Source organism: Myxine glutinosa, chromosome 9 (genome assembly GCF_964187855.1).
Source record: "Myxine glutinosa chromosome 9, kmMyxGlut1.1, whole genome shotgun sequence".
Classification (NCBI taxonomy): Eukaryota; Metazoa; Chordata; class Myxini; order Myxiniformes; family Myxinidae; genus Myxine; species Myxine glutinosa.
In genome coordinates this window covers 86942116-86958374 of record NC_136269.1, presented here as the reverse complement: position 1 = coordinate 86958374, position 16259 = coordinate 86942116, and the positions used below count along the sequence as shown (strand labels likewise).

The window sequence follows — 16259 nt, the reverse complement described above, 5'->3', positions numbered from 1 at the left end:
CAGGTAGCTCTTGCCACTGTTGATGTCAAAGTGCACCAGTCTACCATTAGAAAGAGGCTGCACAAATTTGATCTACATGGGAGGTGTGCCAGGAGGAAACCTTTGCTGTTGAGAAAGAACATCAGGGCAAGACTAAAGTTTGCCAATGAACACCGAGGCAAAGACCAGCACTTCTGGAACAATGTGCTCTGGACAGATGAGTCAAAGGTAGAACTATTTGGCCACAGTACCAGAAAACATGTTTGGCGAAAACCAAAGACAGCATTTGACCACAAGAACATGATACCAACTGTAAAGCATGGTGGTGGAAATATTATGGTTTGGGGCAGCTATGCTGCATCAGGGCCTGGGCCGCTCACCATCATAGAATCCACTATGAATTCTTAATTGTACCAGAGGGTGCTTGAGGATAATGTGAGGCCATCTGTCAGAAAGTTGAAGCTCAACCGAGGGTGAACCTTGCAACATGACAATGACCCTAAACATACCAGTAAATCCACCAAGGAATGGCTGAAAAGAAAGAAATGGAGGGTTCTGGAATGGTCAAGTCAAAGCCCGGATCTAAATCCCATCGAGATGTTGTGGGGGGATTTGAAACGAGCTGTGCATGCAAGAAACCCCTCAAACATCGCACAGCTGAAAGAATTCTGCATGGAGGAGTAGGAAAAAAATTTCTCCCAGGAGATGTCAGAGACTGGTAGACAGTTATAAGAAACGCCTACTTGAGGTTGTTTCTGCCAAAGGGGGCAATACCACCTATTAAGGCCAAGGGTGTACTTACTTTTTCCACATGCGAAATTTGCATTTATGTTTATTTAAATTATACACTGGACTACAAAAAACCCATCCCTCTCTGTACCCACCGTACCCAGTCGTACCCAGCTGCTCCTGGACTCTGTGTCCTTTCCTCCTGACAAGGTGGAAAAGTTTCTGTCAACCCTCGACTCTGATTCTGCAACTGGACCTGACGGCATCAGCCCACGAGTCCTAAAATCCTGTTCTTCCGCTCTTTCACTCCCTCTCTCTGTTCTCTTCACCCTCTTTTGCTCAAGGTCATCTGCCATCTGCTTGGAAATCTGCCAACATCACTGCTTTGCACAAAAAGATGCAAAAACAGATCCCAGCAACTACAGACCAATCAGCCTTCTCCCAATTATCAGCAAAGTCACGGAATCCATCATTGCTTCAGATATGAAATCTTTCCTCTTCTCCAATGGCTTGATCTCTGATCATCAATTTGGTTTCAGACCTGGTCACTCTACTCTGGACATGCTGCTTCTGCTTTCTCAACAATGGATGGAGGTCCTCAATGCCAAACAGGAAATTAGAGCTGTCTCCCTTGACATATCACATGCCTTCGATATGGTCTGGCACCCCGCTCTGCTCACCAAACTCTCCTCTTTTGGTATCCATGGAAATCTCCACGCATGGCTGGCGGACGTCCTCTCTAGTCGTAGTCAACGTGTGGCCCTGAATGGGTTTCTCTCATCTCCTCTTCCTGTTCAGGCTGGAGTTCCCCAAGGCAGTGTTCTGGGCCCTGTGCTTTTTCTGGTCTTCATCAATGATCTCTCTGACTCTCTTGAAAATCCTCTCTTTCTCTTTGCTGATGACTCTACTCTCTGTCGCTCCATTCTTCATCCCTCAGATCGGCAGTCTGCAGCCTCCTCACTCTCTGCAGACCTGGACAAAATCACAGACTGGGCAAACAAGTGGAACATGTCTTTCAATCCTGACAAATCTCACTCTTACGATGTCTCTCCGAAACGACCGACTGGAAAACCCTCCCATCCACTTTCTGAATAATCCTCTCCAAGAAGTTCTGTCACTCAAGCTTTTGGGTCTCACTATCTGCCATGATCTTTCCTGGGAAAACCACATTTCAAATCTGGCCTCCAAAGCCAGTCGCTGACTGGGCATCCTCCGTCGTGCGAAGTCCTTCCTTGGCACACCGGAGCTCCTCACCACATACAAGGCTTTCATCCGCAGCTCAATGGAATACTGCTCTCCCCTCTGCGCTGGTGCTCCTGCCTCACACCTAGCTCGTCTTCACGCTGTTGAAACCAAAGCATTCAGAATCATTGGAATCTCCCGCGATGAAGCTAACTCCAAGGGCCTCTCACTCACTCACCGCAGGCAGGTTGGTGGTCTTTCCGTCTTCTACCGACTCCTCTCTGGCCTTGCCCCCCCGGCTCTCTCTGGGCTCTGTCCCGCAAATATTCCTACAGGTCGCACAAGATCTGCCTGCAACCCTCTTATGGTTAAACTGCCAAAATCAAGCCTCTCTGCTCACCTTCACTCCTCTTTTCTCCCGCCTCTGGAACAAACTCCCTCACTCTCTTCAATCCCACTCCACCCTCCAGGTCTTTAAAACAGCTGTTCACCACCATCTCTTATCTTCCCCCATCCAAAACCTTGATCTTTTCTATCCCCGCTAATTTCACCCCAATTCCACTTTTTTGAAATACCAACTTCTGTCCTGGAAGTCCTTGGTGTCCTTGTGTTTTATACTTCTACCACCCCCCCCCCCCCCCTTTCCCATGCCTCCTCCCCCCAAGCCCTCTCCCTCCCACACATCTCCCTGCTCTTAAATGTTGTGTGCTCTCAAGTGTTTGTGTGCTTCCCCTTCTCTTGTCTTCCGCTCCCTCTTTTGATATATTTTGTTTGTCTGGTTGATTTGTTTGTGAAGTAAATGTCAGCTCTTTCACGAGCCTCGATTCAGTATACAAAAAAAAAACAAAAAAAAAATGTTTCATGATATTTGTTATATTATATCACCTTTATCTTTCAATATTGTTGAAATGAAGATCAAATAGCTGTATGTTGAAATATGTTGAAAAAGTCAAAACTTTACATGGGGTGTACTTACTTTTTCACGTGACTGCATGTATGTATGTATGTATGTATGTATGTATGTATGTATGTATGTATGTATGTATGTATGTATGTATGTATGTATATATATATATATATATATATATATATATATATATATATATATATATATATATATATATATATATATATACCGAAAATGATATTATCATACATTTTGGGTGAGAATTGTCACCTATTATGATTCATGTAAGGTCATGGAAATAGACCAAGTGATAGATTAGATCAATCGTTGTCTGAAGTTCAGTCCTGATTAAAAATAACAATAAATTAGATGAATGCACAAGTGGAAAGAGCAAAGTGGAAAAATCTAATTTGGTATAAGTGCTGTTTGTGTTCTGGGATGTACCTAAAGCTCTTTTCGAGGATTGTTGCGGGATCTGAAATTGCCAGCATGGTGAGCGATGTCTGAGATATATGACATCAACATAAATGGCTTCCAATGTTTACAGGCACATGTACCTTAATTATATATCAGAACACCACATGGCACACATGTTGCGAATATGGAATTTGGCCTCCATATCCGCTTGTAAATATTCCCCTATTTTCTCCAATACTCCCCAACTTTCCCCGATCCCCCATTCCCTAGTCCCATTGCATGTAAATAACAATCAGTAGAGCCGACCTTCCCCTTATTCCCCCATTAAATGTCGTGCCCAGGTCCACCGCACCACACGTAGACAACTTTCGGACATCTTCCTAGTTATTCTTAATCTATGTCAGTTAAGGCCTCGTTTCCATTAATTATGACTCTTCGTTGCACCAGAATGTGATTATATGGCATCAGTAGTGAGTTTAGGACCTTTCCCATACCTCCTCCCATCTTCTTCCCCAAACAACAACAATAACAACTACAGCAACAACAACAACAACTACAACAACGGCGCGCGCGGGGAGTGTGCGTCCTCCCTCCGGCTCGGTTAGCCGCCATTATCCATGCGCCCCACGGGGTTACCACGAAGGGGCTAGCTGTCAGCTCCTCGTCAAGGGCGGAGCCTGGTAAACCCCCCCCGCACCCAATAAGAAGGGCGGACCGATTCCATCTGGGCGGAGCTAACGAGCCGAGGGCGTGTCACTCCCCGCCGGATATACGCAGCCGCTTGCCGGACGTGACGTCAGATGCGCCCCCAGCTTGAGACGACAAGACGCCACCTCGAGCGCTGAGAGACCTCCTGCATCTGTTGGGCCGCGCCATCCTGTCCCTGAGCACAAGGTGCACCTTGTGCTGGCCATCAAATACCCGCTTTCCTTGTCATCAATCCCCGTGTGAGTCAGTTTTTGTCCTGTTTCTCTGTGGTCTGTCGGGAATAATATAAGGTTGTGTCTAAGTGCCCACCTTCCTATGTTTCCCTCTTGTCCCTGTAATCTAACCTTCCGCCTTAATATAACCTCCTCCGGAGGTCTTGAGAACTGAACCCCTGGTGTCGTATTGTGTCATTATAACCCAGCCGGGTGTCTTCTCTTTCCTATTGAGCCAGCATAGCGCGGCTTCGTCGACGTTCGAGTACAATCGGGTAACTTGTACGGATACGGCGGCCATCCCGCTCGGCCCACCATACCATCAAAGTCGTATCTGTAACAATTGGTGTCGGGAGTGAGATTCGAGGCCCGACCAAATTTTGGAAAAAAAAAAAAAACGAATAGAGGAAAAAAAAAAATTTGGTCAAAATTTGGAGCGGCCGAAATTTGTTTTGTTTTACGAAACTCGAATTTTGCAAGTCGCGCTATGGCGGATCAAGACGGCTGGGGTCCGGTAAAGGAGAGTGAGGTAGGGTCGATCCAGGACCAAAATGAGGGACAGGAGGAGAGTGAAGCAGTGAGGGCGGCAGGGTCGCAAAATAGCGTTGTCACGCACGAGGTGGCCACGGCGTCCACGCCCGCGACCGTGGCAGCGCCCCTGGTGGATCCGAACCTTTTTATGTTGCAAATGAGGGCCCTTATGGAACAAATGGGTGAGCAATTGGGAGACCAAATTAGAGGTTTGAAAAGCAGTATGGGACAAATGGGGAACCGGATGGATGCTCAGGGTGAGCGATTAGAGGGCCAAATGGGGGTAATGAGGGACGAAGCGAGGGGTACCGTTGAGGGGTTAGACAATAATTTTAAGGGGTTAGACAATAATTTTAAGGAGTTAGACAAGAAATTTGAGGGGTTAGACAACGGGATAAAAGAAGTAAAGAATGGGTTAACGGGGGTAGAAAACAGAATGGCCGCTCAAGAGAATCAAATAGAGGGAGTGAAAAATGGGTTAGAGGGGTTAGAAAACAGTATGGAAGGCAAATTGAGGGACATGAGGGACCAAGCGGAAAGGGAAGTTAAACAAATGGAGCAGCAGATAGAGGGGGTCAGAATGGGGGTAGAAACCAAACTGGATGCTCACAGGGAGGAAATGGAGCAGATGAGGGTGGCATCTGGGCAGGAGATGCAAGTGATGGGAGAGGAGATCAGAAGAGGAGTGAGTGAGGAGGTCGGAGGAGTGCGCGAGGAGGTGAGGCACTGTGAGGAGCACATGGAAAAGGAGGTGAGAAAGGCGACTGTAAAGTTACAAGGGGGCATAGAGGACCTGACGCAGGAGGTGGAGCAGCTGACGGTGGGACAGACGGAGTTAGTGGAGCAGGTTCAAAGGAACACTGCGGTATTAGGAGGTTTAAAGGCGACACAGAAAGAACTAAAAGATGACTTGATAGCGACAAAGAGGGAATGTCAGATGGTACGTGAGGGACTGACAACGAGGTTGGACGAGGTGATAGAGGTAATGGAGACGAAGGACCGGCAGGTGAGGACGCACCTGGAAACGGTCAAGGTAGCCTTGGAGGATGAGCTTGAGGAGACGTACCGGGAAATAAAAGAGGTGAAGCACAAATTAGAAGAAGTGGAAGAAGGGATGAGCGAAATTAAGAAGCGACGGAGAGGGGATAAGAAAGAGATAAAAGAGGAGATAAAAGAATTGGTCCAAAGTCTGTGTTTGGATCGTGATGATGTGCTCATTAACCGGATGAGGGATTCGCAGGTGATGGAGGAGAAGCGAAGAGGAAGAGGACCCGGTGTAAGTGGTGACCAATATGGTCGTGCGTATGATGCGCCAGGGGATTTAAGAAGCTTGGGGGTCGAGATAGACCCGGGTGTTCGTGAGAGGCCGTTGGTGAAGTGTGCGACAGGTCTGGTGTGCGAAAAAGGAGGTGAGCGAGAAAGTCCGACTCTGGGGTGTGTGAGGAAAAAGTGCGTGCCAAGGAGTGAGTGTGCTGGCGAGAGTGAGTCGGTCGTAGCGCGTGTGCGAGGGAGCACGTGGAAGCGCGGGGTGGTGAGTGTTACAGAGGGTGTGACGGGAGAGTGTGCGCAAGAGTGTGCGCGAGAAAGGTGTGTGACGGCCAGGTGCATGAGGAAAGAGTGCGCTGTCAGAAGTAAGGAAGAGTGTCCACCTGTGGTGAGTGTTACAGAGGGTGTAACGCAAGAGTGTGCGCGAGGAAGGTGTGTGACGGACAGGTGCATGGGGAAAGAGTGCGCTGTCAAAGGCAAGGAAGAATGCACACCTGTGGTGAGTGTTACAGAGGGTGTAACGCAAGAGTGTGCGCGAGGAAGGTGTGTGACGGACAGGTGCATGGGGAAAGAGTGCGCTGTCAAAGGCAAGGAAGAATGCACACCTGTGGTGAGTGTTACAGAGGGTGTAACGCAAGAGTGTGCGCGAGGAAGGTGTGTGACGGACAGGTGCATGGGGAAAGAGTGCGCTGTCAAAGGCAAGGAAGAATGCACACCTGTGGTGAGTGTTACAGAGGGTGTAACGCAAGAGTGTGCGCGAGGAAGGTGTGTGACGGACAGGTGCATGGGGAAAGAGTGCGCTGTCAAAGGCAAGGAAGAATGCACACCTGTGGTGAGTGTTACAGAGGGTGTGACGGGAGAGTGTGCGCGAGGAAGGTGTGTGACGGACAGGTGCATGAGGAAAGAGTGCGCTGTCAAGAGTAAGGGTGAGTGCGCTGTCAGGAATGGAGGTGAAAGTAGTGAGAGTGACATGGAGCGTGAGTTAGTTGTGACAGGTGAGCGAGGATGTACACCTGGGATGGAAGGATGCACACCTGGAATGGTAGAGCGTGAGTGGGAATGCACGCTGGAGTTGGTGGTGAGGCACGTGGTTGGGTGTGCGAATGAGAGCACACCTGTGATTGTCACAGAGGAGGTGACCGAGGAGGGGGCGCGAAGCGGTGTATTGGTGAGGTGTGCGAGCAACGAATGTGTGCCAAAGTGTTCGGTGGTCAGGTGTGTGACCAAGGCTGTGAGTGGAATGGGTGTACCTGGGTGTGTAAGGAACGGTACAAGGAGAATGGGAACAGCTGCATGTATGAGCAAGGAACGGGCTGCGGGGTGTAAGCATGCAGGTGAAGCATCGACGTTACACGGGTTAAAGGTCAGGTCGACTTTTAGCCGAAGCGGGCCCTCGGTGCGTGCCGGGCTTCGCGTGCCGCGAGAACCAGCGGGGATCCGAGCCACGGCGGGTTCGAAAGGACCGCCGTGCGCGACCCACGCTGGGCCTCGCTTTGAACGGCCGCGTCCGTGCTCCAATAAGCGGAGCAGACAGCCCGATAGAAAGAGTCGTCATGGCGACCACTTTTTGTTGAGGCAGTCCGGCAGGTCGAGATCGGGACATTGGATGGCTCCACGCCGAGATGGTGCGTGGGATCTCGGCCCGGGTAAACCTCCTTCCCTGCACCGAATGCCAGACGCACCCAGCCGCGAGCACAAAATAACCAGCATCCATTGCTTGGCTTTACGAAGCCGGGCTTTGGACAGGGATTGGCGCACCGAGAGGTATTAGTGAGTAGACTGGGTGATGAGGTTAGTGTTTTGGACCCAAAATTAGAGAAAAGCAAAATTTGATGATTGGCAAAGGATTGGCAGAGTGATGATTGGTAATGGTACAGTGATTGGCAGATGATTGGCAATTTTTTAATTTGTTGCAATTTGATGTGCAAAATTGGTAGTGAGAGACCCCCGATGTGGTGGGATGGCAAATCCACCATCCTTCCCATGTGGGGGGCAAAGGAGCAATAGATTATGGGGTGTATGGCAGTGAAAACTAGCCCGGGTGGGTTAGGATATTGTGTGTAGGGATCTAGAGAAGATGACCTTAGGTAACGTTAAGTTTAGTTAGTGACTGATACCTGTAGTGGGGACGCAGGTAGATTAGTGTGGATGATAATGACGTGGGAGCGCAATAGTTTAAAGGAACGACTGGGAAGCGCAAGTTTCAGAAGGGAGTAGTTAGCTGAGATGATGCCGTGTTTGTGAGAATTGAACAGGTGTGATTGCACAGGTGTGCAACTGGACAGGTGTGATTGCACAGGTGTGCAACTGGACAGGTGTGTGGAGCAGTGTATGAGTAGTGAGTGTGTGGATCAGCGCGAATGCGCTTGGGGAGAGAAGGGTGCCGGTGGCACCAAGTGCGAGAGCACAGGTGTGCAAGTACAGGTGTGTGGAGAGAGTTGGAGTAAGTGGTATGGAGTGGTGTGCGTGGTGCGAAGGTGTGGATGGGGGAAGAGTGGACCCCTTTCACGAGCACCCGGGGCGGGTAGTGTAAGTGTTAGGTAGAGGGTGCAGGTAAATTGTGGTTGGATATTGGCATTTGTGGTGCGGTTGCAGAATGGTGTTGTGAATGGGTGCATTAGTGTTGTGGAAATGGCTGGGCGTGTAGCCTGTTAGTGTGTGTAGTTGGTTGGGCACTCCACCACTGTGAGGATGTCGGCCAGGTGAGGCCGCAGGTGGGCTCTGGGAGCCGGTAGTTGTGAGTGGGTGCCTGAGGATCCCGGGTGTGGATCGGGCAGCCCAGTGCCAGAGAGGGCACCGAGTGGGGAGAGTGCCAGAGGGCCTTCCCCAGGTAGTTAGGTTAGGGCAAGGAGCAGGTAAGCTCGGAGGCAACTGCAGTGGTGGAGGTGTGCAGGTGGGTAGACCCACTGGGAGAGGTACACGCCGCAGCCCAGAAATTGTGCGAGGGCACCGGGAGATGAATCGGGGGAGTGAGACCCCAAATTGAAGAGCACCACAGTTTGGCCAATGGGAATTGGTTTTTAGAACCCATAGTGTAAGAGGGCCAATGGTTTGGCCGGAGAGAGACCCCGGGTAGTGTAAAGTTGTTAAAGTCATTTAGGAGATAGTTAGGATTGATGAACCTGTCGCACCATACGCAGCCACTTACCTGTGGTGATGATGATGACTCCACACCTGTGTTTTCTTTGTTTTGTTGCAGGAGATGAATCGCTGTGTGGATTTGTGAGACGCATCACGACGTGGATGAGACATTGGGGTGATTCCATCTCTCCCTCCCTAGGAGGGACTGATGATGAATTGGTAATGGCAAATTATGATGTTGAGTTGGAGATGGCAAATTTTGATGAGAGTTGAAAATGGCAAATTTGATTGGTTAGGAGGGAGAGAAGACGAATTTGGTTTATGGGAGGAACGGGGAAGACAGTAGGGATGTTTGTCGATTTGTAAAGTAGATGTTTATGGGTAGTGTTGTGTTTTGTGGATACAGTAAGGGGTAAGGGAGGGGCCATGTAGGTTACCTGGTGGGGGGGGGGCGTACGATAGGAACGTACCTGTCTCACCTGGTTCCCATGTGCCCCCAGTGTGCATTACCTTATATTGCGTGCACTTTTGCGCCCTTACCACCTTACTCACTTGTTTCTTCTTTTGTCTCCCACCTCCGAGGATCTGGCTTTGGGGTAGAGAGAGAGGAGAGAGAGGTGCTGGCTACGCAGTTGTGGGCCTGCACTTTCGCTGTTGGCTGCCTGGATCGATACACCATATGGACCGCAATGTTTGTGGCCACCCACAATGGACCGCAGCTCTTTTGCGGCCAAGCACCACCCGTGGAAGGACCTATGGGTCAACGTGGCACCTATGCCATAAAGGTGAACCACTGTTAATTAACACCACTGAAGGCCACACGAAGAGCAAGAGACACCTGCAGGGTTAGGGGTTGTCGCATTTATTTTTAATCATTGAACAATGGTGACTGCACCGATTGGTGGTGGGGTGGTGCTGTTGATGCTCGGGAAGGGTGCTCTGCACGTTATTAAAGGCCGTCGGCCACAGAGCACTCGTGGGTTGGTGTATCGATGTTGGCAAGCGCGCTCTCTCTATGCATAACATCTGCATGTGTTCCTCCAAAGACAGGTCCTGGATCGTAGTGTAGATATCAGCGTAATCTTGTAAATAATGCTCCCTACCGGCTGTATGTGTAGTTTGCGAATTCTTTCCGGATTCGGTTATCCTGTGGGTGTGTTTCTGTGAGGAGAAGGGTGCAACGTCGCAGGGGGACATATTTACTCATTTGTGAATATCTGTAAAACTGTCGCACTCAGGGTAGAGTTAATAGTAGAGGGAACTACATTGCGTGCCACACTAAAGTAGGTAAAAATTTATCGGGTCGGGACGCCCCGAGGGTAGAGAAGGGTGCAATGTTGCGAATATGGAATTTGGCCTCCATATCCGCTTGTAAATATTCCCCTATTTTCTCCAATACTCCCCAACTTTCCCCGATCCCCCATTCCCTAGTCCCATTGCATGTAAATAACAATCAGTAGAGCCGACCTTCCCCTTATTCCCCCATTAAATGTCGTGCCCAGGTCCACCGCACCACACGTAGACAACTTTCGGACATCTTCCTAGTTATTCTTAATCTATGTCAGTTAAGGCCTCGTTTCCATTAATTATGACTCTTCGTTGCACCAGAATGTGATTATATGGCATCAGTAGTGAGTTTAGGACCTTTCCCATACCTCCTCCCATCTTCTTCCCCAAACAACAACAATAACAACTACAGCAACAACAACAACAACTACAACAACGGCGCGCGCGGGGAGTGTGCGTCCTCCCTCCGGCTCGGTTAGCCGCCATTATCCATGCGCCCCACGGGGTTACCACGAAGGGGCTAGCTGTCAGCTCCTCGTCAAGGGCGGAGCCTGGTAAACCCCCCCCGCACCCAATAAGAAGGGCGGACCGATTCCATCTGGGCGGAGCTAACGAGCCGAGGGCGTGTCACTCCCCGCCGGATATACGCAGCCGCTTGCCGGACGTGACGTCAGATGCGCCCCCAGCTTGAGACGACAAGACGCCACCTCGAGCGCTGAGAGACCTCCTGCATCTGTTGGGCCGCGCCATCCTGTCCCTGAGCACAAGGTGCACCTTGTGCTGGCCATCAAATACCCGCTTTCCTTGTCATCAATCCCCGTGTGAGTCAGTTTTTGTCCTGTTTCTCTGTGGTCTGTCGGGAATAATATAAGGTTGTGTCTAAGTGCCCACCTTCCTATGTTTCCCTCTTGTCCCTGTAATCTAACCTTCCGCCTTAATATAACCTCCTCCGGAGGTCTTGAGAACTGAACCCCTGGTGTCGTATTGTGTCATTATAACCCAGCCGGGTGTCTTCTCTTTCCTATTGAGCCAGCATAGCGCGGCTTCGTCGACGTTCGAGTACAATCGGGTAACTTGTACGGATACGGCGGCCATCCCGCTCGGCCCACCATACCATCAAAGTCGTATCTGTAACAACATCAACATAAATGGCTTCCAATGTTTACAGGCACATGTACCTTAATTATATATCAGAACACCACATGGCACAATAAGGAGATACACCATCCTGCAGAACAACAAAACAGGTTGACACAACAACAGTAATGAATGCCAAATGTAAACATAAACAAGATTGAAAGTCTAACAGCGGCGGAGCCAGGCTTGTTTGATACTTTAGTTGAAGAAGATAGTATGACTTGCGAGGGGATACCAACAACACAACAACAACATGCATTTTAAAGGCCATTTTCCCTGCTAGAGCGGGGGTTAGCCTTGCGGTCCCCATGGCAATCTTCTCCATTTTGCCCTATTTTCTACATCTCTCCTTGTTAACCCCCTTGCCCGCATTTCTTCTTCCACCATCTTTAGCCAAGTCTTTCTCGGTCTTCTCCGTCCTCTACTTCCTTCTACATTCATTTCCATCACTCTTCTCAACCAGTCACTTTCATCCTTCCTCAACACATGACCAAACCATCTCAACCTGTTCCTCTTCACAGCATCAATCACAGGCTCTATTCCCATCATCTTTCGCAATTCATCATTTGTCTTCCTCTCTCTCAACGATACTCCACACATCCACCGAACCATTCGCATTCCCACCCTTTCCAGCCTCCGTTGCTGCTCTACGTTAATTACCCATGTCTCGCTCCCATAAATCATAACACTTCTCACACATGCAGCATACACCTTTCCCTTCAGCTTCAATGACACTCCCCTCCTCGTCAGCATGCCACTCAGTTCCCGAAACTTCTTCCATGCACATCTCACTCCAGCAACCGTTGCCGAGTCTGATCCACCTCCATTCAGCATGTCTCCGAGGTAGCAAAATGTTTTCACACCTTTCAGCTTCACGACGTATCCAAGATCCAACTCAACATTTCCTCCATCTGCAGCTCCCTCTGTGCACACCTCACATTTGAATGGAGCTGCCACACTGGTTAATGACCCTCCCAGACCACTACATTTTTGATGAACCCACTCAGCGCACATTGTACATTGAATGGAGTTCACTCCGACACCCTTCCTGCACACAGCACATGGCCACTCCCCAGTTCTTTCCACCTCACCACATGCTTTACCACTTGCCATCACCTTCGTCTTTCCGATATTCACCCTCAGACCTTTTGTATCGATACATTCAATCCACTTGTTCATCTTTTCCTTCAGTCCATCCATATTTTCCGCAATCAACACCAGATCATCTGCGTACAACAACTCCCACGGTAAACCCTCCTTTACGTTCTGAGCCAGCACCTCCATTCACAGCTACAAATAGTAGTGGACTTCGTACTGACCCCTGATGCACTCCCACCTTCACCTCAAACTCACCACTGTTCCCGTCCTTCGTCCTTACAGCTGTGCGCGCTCTTTTGTACATTGCCATCACTACTCTGATCAACCATTCCTCCACTCCTAACGTCCTCAATGCCCATGTCAATACTTCGCGTGGAACCCTATCGAATGCTTTCTCCAGATCAACAAACCCAAGAAACAACTTCTTCCTCTTCTCCATGTACTTCTCCTGCAACTGCCTCACAATAAAGAGCGCGTCTGTCGTTCCTCTTCCTGGCATAAATCCAAACTGCATTTCGTCAATCTTCACCTTCTTCCTTATCCTCCTCTCCAACACTGTTTCCAATACCTTCATTCAATGCTCCAATAACTTTATCGCTCGGTACGAGCCACACTCCAGAGGGTCACCTTTCCCCTTGTATAAAGGGACGAGGGTACTCAGTTCCCAATCCACTGGAATGCGACCTTCTTTCACCACCAGATTACAGATCTCTGTCATTCGCTTCACACCCTAACTTCCTGCTGCCTTCAACATATGCTACAACTCCCGTCGGCCCTCCCGCTTTTCTACTCTTCATTGCTTTTATCGCTTCCTCAACTTCCTTCTCAGTTATCTTCTCTGCCGGTCCTAAAACTGGGTTACTCTCTATGTTGCCATCCCATTCATTCTCTGTATTCAACAGCATTTCCATATATCTATTCCATCTTCCTTTAATTCCATCTGGGTCCACAACGATTTGTCCCACTTCATCCTTCAAGCAACTCACCCCCATCACATCACACCTCTCTTTCGCTATGTGCTTTGCAATCCTGAATACCACTCTCTGACCCTCTTCCGAATCCAAGCGTTCTCCGAACATTTTCCTTCATGCCTCCTGTGCCTTTGCTACCTCTTTCTTTGCAGCCTTCTTGGCTGCCTTATAACTTTCATGCTCTGCTTTTTCTGCTCCCGTACCCTTCGCCTTCTGCCACTCCTTGAACTTCTTCCCCTTCTCGTCATTCCTCTTTCCAACTTCATCATCCCACCACCATGTTTCCGAGTGCCTCGGTGGTCCTTTTGTCCATCCACATACCTCACCAATGGCTCCCAACAGACTATCTTTCATTGACACCCAACCACTTTCAAGCTCAACCACATCATCCTCTACCCTACTCAGCCTTTCTTTTAATGCCTCCCTTACTGTCACCTCTTTCAACCTCCACACCTTCATTCTCGGTTGGTACTTCACCCGCCGAGCTCTCCTCGCACCTTTCACCCTCATGTCGCAGACAACCAAGTGGTGCTGTGAAACAGCCTCCTCCCCCGGGATCACCTTTGTGTCCCGGAGGTGCCCCCTATCTCGCCTACGCACCATCAGGTAGTCAACGGTTGTCGTCGACCCACCTGACGTGTATGTAACAAGCTTATTATCCTCTTTCTGGAACTGAGTATTACAAATCAACAAATCAGCTCCATCAGCAAACTCCAAAATCCTTTCACCTTCTCCATTTCTCACACCATATCCGTAACCCCCATGAACTCCCTCAAAACCGTCCATACTCCTTCCCACATGTCCATTTAGGTCTCCTCCTACCACAACACCTTCCTCATCTTTCACGTTTTCCATCAGCTTCTCTATCGCACACCAGAACCTGTCCTTTACTTCATCGCTCCGACTAACCTGCGGAGCATATCCCGAGATGACGTTCACCAAGAGCTTTCCAATCATCATTTTCACCATCATCAACCTATCACTCACTCTATTCACACTCACCACACTGTCTACAAACTCCTCAGAAAACAGGACACCAACACCATTCACGCCCTCCGGGCACCCTTGCCACACAAACTTGTATTTCTGTCCCTGCCTACCCTTAACCATTCTCACACCACTTCCCTTCCATCTCGTCTCTTGCACACAACATATGTCCACTCTTCTTCTGACCAATACTTGCACCACTTCTCCTGATCTCCCTGTCATTGTCCCTACATTCCATGTCCCAAACCTCAGAAACCGATCTCCACTTCGGGCTGTACCCTGCCCATATGTAGTTGTAATTGTCATGGTTCTCTTTTTGAGGCAATGTTTTTATGGCCGGATGCCCTTCCTGACGCCAACCCTCTTAGTCGCCTCTTACGACACGCAAGGATATGGTGTACCTATTCTAAACCAGGGTACACAGGAGGGGATACCAGGTAGCAAATAATGTAAGTATTAAAATATATATGTTAAGTCCTGTAAGTCTCTAAGCTGTCTGTCTCTAAGCGATGGAAGTAATGTTTCAATGGTTTATTCAATATGTTTCGAGTCAACAATGAACCAACCATATACCACTTCAATCCAGTAACTTTGAAATCACAACAAAGGGATTGCAGTGTTACGATTATATTAACTATATTATTATTATCAATGTTATTATTACAAAAATTATACTACTGTATTAAGAAACCTGGGCTAATTTGTCTGAAGTGCCATGAAGGCATGAAGCCTAAGGCCTATACGTACTGTGTCGTTGGAAGCCCCCTGACACCCTTGCTTTTGATATTTGATGATCATTTTAACAATCGGTTTGTTTGTGTTTCACACTAAATGAAAAACGTAAAGATAGAGCATGGTGATTGCGATATATGACATGTTCGGCCTGAACAGCATAGAAATCAAAATGGTGGTGTGTGGAGTCCGCCGTCGTATGCCTTAATGACATCACAGACGTAATCACATCACATCACCCCTGTGATGTGAAAATATCCTCAGCTCTGATTGGTGGACGTTTATAAGGGACATACGGACAGACAAACACTGTGCTAGACGCCTTTGCCCGACAGGTTACGCTGTAAAAATGGTTTTCAACATAGAACTGTCAGACAAAAAATATTCCCTCCAAATGAAGCTTATATCAAGGAATACACAGAAAGATGCTTTTCAGGTCATCCACAATTGGGGTCAGTGTCTCATCAGGATGTTAGACATACCCGAGGCCATCAAATGGCGATGAAAGATGACAAACAGCTGCTTTATGTCAATTGTACAGTCGTGGCCAAAAATATTGGCACCCTTGGTCTTTTTTCAAATAACTCACAATTTTCTCTAAAAATAGGTTGAAATTGACAAAAGTATTTGGTCTCCACAATTCTTTATTTCAGTGTTAATATTACAGAATTGTTGTTTTTGATTCAGAACTTAATATGTTCTTTTAAATCAGAAAAGAAAAAGAAATGGCATTGACAAAATTATTGACACCCTCGACTTAATATTTGGTAGCACAGGCTTTGGACAAAATAATTGCAGTCAAGGGCTTCCTAAAGCCATGAATGAGCTTCCTATGCCTCTCGACTGGCAGTTTGCCCCACTCTTCTTGTGCAAACTGTTCCAGTTCTCCCAGATTTGAAGGGTGCCTTCTCCCAACTGCTGTTTTCAGATCTCCCCACAGGTGTTCAATGGGATTTACATATGGACTCGTTGCTGGCCACTTCAGAACAGTCCAGCGTTTTGTCTTGAACCATTCCTGGGTGCTTTTTGAAGCAT

The 16259-nt window shown here is 48.5% G+C and overlaps 2 protein-coding genes across 4 annotated transcripts in view; one reads left to right on the top strand and one right to left on the bottom strand.

Moving 5' to 3' along the window:
- The window catches only part of CTU2 (cytosolic thiouridylase subunit 2), a 162246-nt gene that overhangs the window by 76797 nt on the left and 69190 nt on the right, over positions 1-16259 (bottom strand). The gene's annotated exons all lie outside the window — the stretch shown is intronic.
- MVD (mevalonate diphosphate decarboxylase) overlaps positions 9596-16259 on the top strand; it is a 304225-nt gene continuing 297561 nt past the window's right edge. Inside the window, exon 1 of one of the 2 annotated variants that reach the window (XM_078784504.1) lies at positions 9596-9797. In XM_078784504.1, coding sequence (XP_078640630.1) covers positions 9692-9797 — 106 coding nt within the window. In that variant the 5' untranslated portion in view covers positions 9596-9691. The remainder of the gene's footprint in view (positions 9798-16259) is intronic. The other variant, XM_078784502.1, reaches the window with a different exon arrangement.